Source organism: Aphanomyces astaci, assembly GCF_000520075.1.
Source record: "Aphanomyces astaci strain APO3 unplaced genomic scaffold supercont1.90, whole genome shotgun sequence".
Classification (NCBI taxonomy): Eukaryota; Oomycota; class Saprolegniomycetes; order Saprolegniales; family Verrucalvaceae; genus Aphanomyces; species Aphanomyces astaci.
This window is the reverse complement of record NW_009798353.1, coordinates 1-4,470: the sequence shown is the minus strand read 5'-3', so window position 1 is coordinate 4,470 and position 4,470 is coordinate 1. Positions and strand designations below refer to the sequence as shown.

General features: G+C 48.1%; 1 protein-coding gene across 1 annotated transcript; it reads left to right on the top strand.

The window, feature by feature from the left end:
• Positions 1-2,601: 2,601 nt before the first annotated feature.
• Positions 2,602-4,442, top strand: H257_16672 (hypothetical protein; the record flags this gene model as incomplete). Its single annotated transcript, XM_009845197.1, has 1 exon — positions 2,602-4,442. A coding segment is annotated over one exon (1,839 nt), but the record flags the coding sequence as incomplete, so codon positions are not given.
• Positions 4,443-4,470: the final 28 nt, after the last annotated feature.

The following is a 4,470-nucleotide window of genomic DNA, read 5'->3' as shown; positions in this document are numbered from 1 at the left end:
TATTAACTGTCGACTCAATCTCTACCGACCCTGATGCCGGATACTAAGGAGAGTGCCGTCGTAATAAAAGAACACCTGAGCGATCACTAACTCAACACTAGCCGCCGTGAAAGGTCTCAACTCAACTTTCGCCTGAGCTACATAGAGTAACCTTACAACCTACGAGCTATGCCCCTGGAAGTAAGTCCTTGTTGTCAACCGTGAGTGCTACCAACTGTAGGGAGTTAATAACACAGAGGAAATTGTAAAACTGATTGATTGGTGTTATCTACATCTACATGCATGGCTACTCTGACTATACTATATCTAATGCTATACATACGTGCGCACTGCAGAAGGAACTTCTAGTGTCCATGGGGCCGAGCACGCCGCACGCCAATCGAGCTTGGTCGTAAACTGACTTTAACAGAGACGTCTGTTCTGATTGGTCGATAACCCTATGACGCCACTGGAGTGACGTCGCTACATCAATATTCACCCCGTCGCAGCTATAAATCCGCTGCTTTCAAACGAGTTTTGTTGACACTAGTTGTTGAACCACCTTTTTGTATGTTGTAAATCTACTTATTTCATGTACTCGCTACTTACAATGAGCACATAACGCACACATAAACAACTGGCAGAACGAACCACCACTAGCCTTAACGGCTTGGACGCTCACACTCTGCAAGTGATCAGCCTCCTACAGCACGCTGGCGAATCGCCCGAGACCCTAGCATGTATTAGCATGTATTCGTTTCTTCGACACAGCCAAGATACAGCAATGTCCGCGCCAAGCTGTGTGCCCTACTGTATCACGCAGCAACACACAGAGCATGTCTTGGACGTTGCTGCCGCGTTGGAAGTTGGTAAGGTTGGCTGCCATGTTTGGGTGACCTTTCCAAATCTGGGTATCATGGATATTATGATGCAGCTAACATATTACGATGACCGCATAGCGAAAATAACGTGTCAGCACAGCCTTACGGTAGAGTTTGGAGTTTTCATGCTGGAGGTTGGTTCATATCCCGCCGATGACTCAACTCTATACTTCGAAGTACTTTAATCATTTTTGAGTTTGCGGTTCAGCATTGAAGGTTCAGTTTGTCCTACAATTCTACCGGTATCACCACCAGCTTGATGAAAACTGGATTTAAATCGGAGGCACAAACTTTAATTCACACTGGTAGTGATGATAAATCGACGAACTCGCTGTGTACACGGTCATCATGGTGGGTAAATTGCCCTATTTCATTGTATCGTTTCCGTACTCATGGTGAATCTATCCAAGATATTGTGCCAAATCCGTGAGATGACCCGATAATCAACGTGATTTTTGCATTATTCGTACACGTTAAACGACGGGGGTATCGTGCTGACGAGGTGGTACATGGAGTGATCTATCATGTCTGCTGTAAAAGTTGTGCGTTCATCGGCAGTAGAGCCGTCGTCAGGGCACTCATTGTGTGCTTTCCGTTCTCAAAGTTTACTGACTGAAAGTGAAACATGGATGACTCCCACAAACAGGGATGGCGTATCTCTGTCTGGCAACGCCATTTCGGACATGAACGGTATCCGGTAACCGGTTAATTTCGGCCAATGAAAACACTTTCATATATGCTTGACAGACAGAGACATGAACAAAAACTTTCCCCGACCAGGCCCTAAGTAACTGTTATTCTAAATTGGCTAAGTTAACTTACATGTTAAACTGGTTTTTTACGTTACATACAGTCCGCGCCACTAGTATAAGGTATCCATTATTTTGCGAATAAGTTTTGAGAAAAGACAAAATTATGATTGATTGATTGGTCGCACATTTTGGTACTGGACTCAGTTCATAATAGTCAATAGTGATAGAAATATGTCGCGAAAACCAATTTGGCATAATTAGTGCTGATTCAGATATACTACGTAGTACTACTAATAGTACTACAAAGTAGTTCTGGTGACGAGGTTGAAAATTAGTGCGGACCGCACTAACAAAAAAATATACTCGAAATAATTACGGTCAACCCTATCATTCCGCTGCGCATAGTGCCTATTTCGGCTAAATTTGGTGATTTTGTTACTACCGTATGTATACCCCCCGCTTCAGTACCTATGATTTCTCCGGTTGGACCTGTACCAGTTTGGAACATATTGGCCAATGACGAACATTTTCATGGTTCCGGTTGGGCGTGTACCTAATTGTCTCTAATTGGACACAAATATCCAATCACCATGCGTTAATTATTTTCATCCAATGAAATATAAGTCCTGTGATGGATTTAGACCAATGCGCATGCCTGAATAGTTTTCAAGATACCGCTTGGAGCTGTACCGGTTGTGATCAGATTTCACTGACATTTTCATAACGTTAGGTACTGAAGCGGGGGGTATACGTTAGTGCTAAACTGTTGACCCATTAAGGCAAGGTACAACTTTCTACATTCCGGAACGGAGGTAGTACATATGTACATGTACTGAGATTACAAATAGAGATCCGCTTTCTACTTCGAAGTACCTATCAACGAATATACTCTAATTTCCCTAAACGATGGGAATCCGGTGGGTTGGGTTGAACGACTTGCCCACCTAGTCGTTTTCACTGGCCGATTTCATTTTCCTTTTCGCGCTACGATGGTCAAAGTCCTCATCGCCCTCAGCGCATTGGCGGTTGCCACCACGGCTGGCTCCGTCACGGAACTCCCCGAGTCTGTGACCAAGCTCATCGACTACTCCGCAAACCCTTGCGACGACTTTTATCAATATGCGTGTGGCGCGTGGTATAAGGATGCTGTGATCCCCCCGAACAGATCCATCACCGATACGGCGTTCTACAAGATGGCCATCCAAAACGAAGCCGTGTTGACGAAGATTTTGTCTGACAACAAGACCAAGCTTGGTGAGTTTTACCACTCCTGTTTGGACACGGCTACGCTGTCGTCGCTCGGCCTGACTCCGTTGGCCGACTCGTTCAAAGCCATTCGGTCGGCCAACACCAAATTGGACCTCCTCGTCGTGGCTGGTGAATTGGCCAAGAAGAACGGCATCCCTGCCTTTGTCGACATTAAGGCCAGCGCTGACGCCAAAGACTCGACCAAGAACGCCCTCTTTGGTGTCCCATCCCCCCTGTCGCTGCCTCACTCGTATTACAAGTCCGACTGGAGGATCATCGAAGCCGACTACAAGGTGTACATTACGTCGGTGTTGCAGTTGGCTGGCTACACTGCCGAACAAGCGGCGGCTGCGGTACCGGTGATCACCCGCTTTGAACGCACTGTGGCCTATATCGGCCTCTACAAATTCGAGGAGCCGGAGAACGCTGTGTCTCCGTACACTGCGTTTACGTTTTACGAACTGGACCAGAAGTACCCGCTGCTCATCGGCTCGTGGCTCAAGGCCAACGGCTTCAACGTCCACGACCAGTCCGAGGGGTCGAACGACTGGGTGGGTTTTACCAAATTGGCCTACATTGACAACACGGAAGCGTTGTTAAATAAGACGGCGTTGGACGACCTCCGCACCATCGTGGAGTACAAGCTCATCCACGCCTCGTCCAACCACTTGACCCCTGAATTCCGCACTGCCAACTGGAACTTGTTCGGCAAGAAGATTGATTACGAAGAGGTGGAACCTACTCGTGAAAAGTTCTGCGTGTCTCAGGCGACCTCCACGGTTGGGGAGCTCTTGGGCCAGTACTTCTTCGACGCGGTGTGGTCGGCTGATACAGCCAAGACGGTCGACGAACTGGCCAAAGCATTGAAGTCATCATTCTCCACTGGCATTGCCACCGCCGACTGGTTGGACAACTCGACCCGCGCCAGGGCGCAAACGAAACTGTCCAAGTTAGTGCATTTGGTGGGTGGCCCAGATAAGCCCCAGCTGTACCCCACTCTGACGTTGGACTCGAAGTCGTATTTGAAGAATCGCTGGAAGATCTCTCAAGTGAACATCGACACCAACTTGAAGCTAAACGGCCAACCTGTGGACAAGCGCAAGTTTGTCATGCCTCCCCAAGAGTCGACCCCGCAGTATAGATACAACATGAACCAAATGGAGTTCCCTGGTGGCACCTTGCAACCTCCGGTCTTTGATGTCAAATACGATGCCGCCCAGAACTTTGGTGCCATCGGGACGGTCATCGGACACGAAATTATTCACGGGTTCGACCAAACAGGCCGCAAGTTCGATGGCGACGGCAACTTGAACTATTGGTTGTCGAGCGCCACCACCACTGCGTTCAACGCGAAAGCCCAGTGCATTCGCGACCAGTACGCCAACTTTGTCGTCAAGAACGAAGTGACTGACGATGTGTTGGGCAACATCAACGCCTGGGTCTCTTTGGATGAAAACATTGCGGACAACGGGGGGCTCAAGACCAGTTTCCGCGCGTACCACGAGTACTTGAAGAAATTCCCATCCCAGTACACGGAAGAAGCAGGCGACAAGTTGTTCTACTTGTCGTACGCCCAATTATGGTGCTCCAAGAACACGGAAGACCAACTC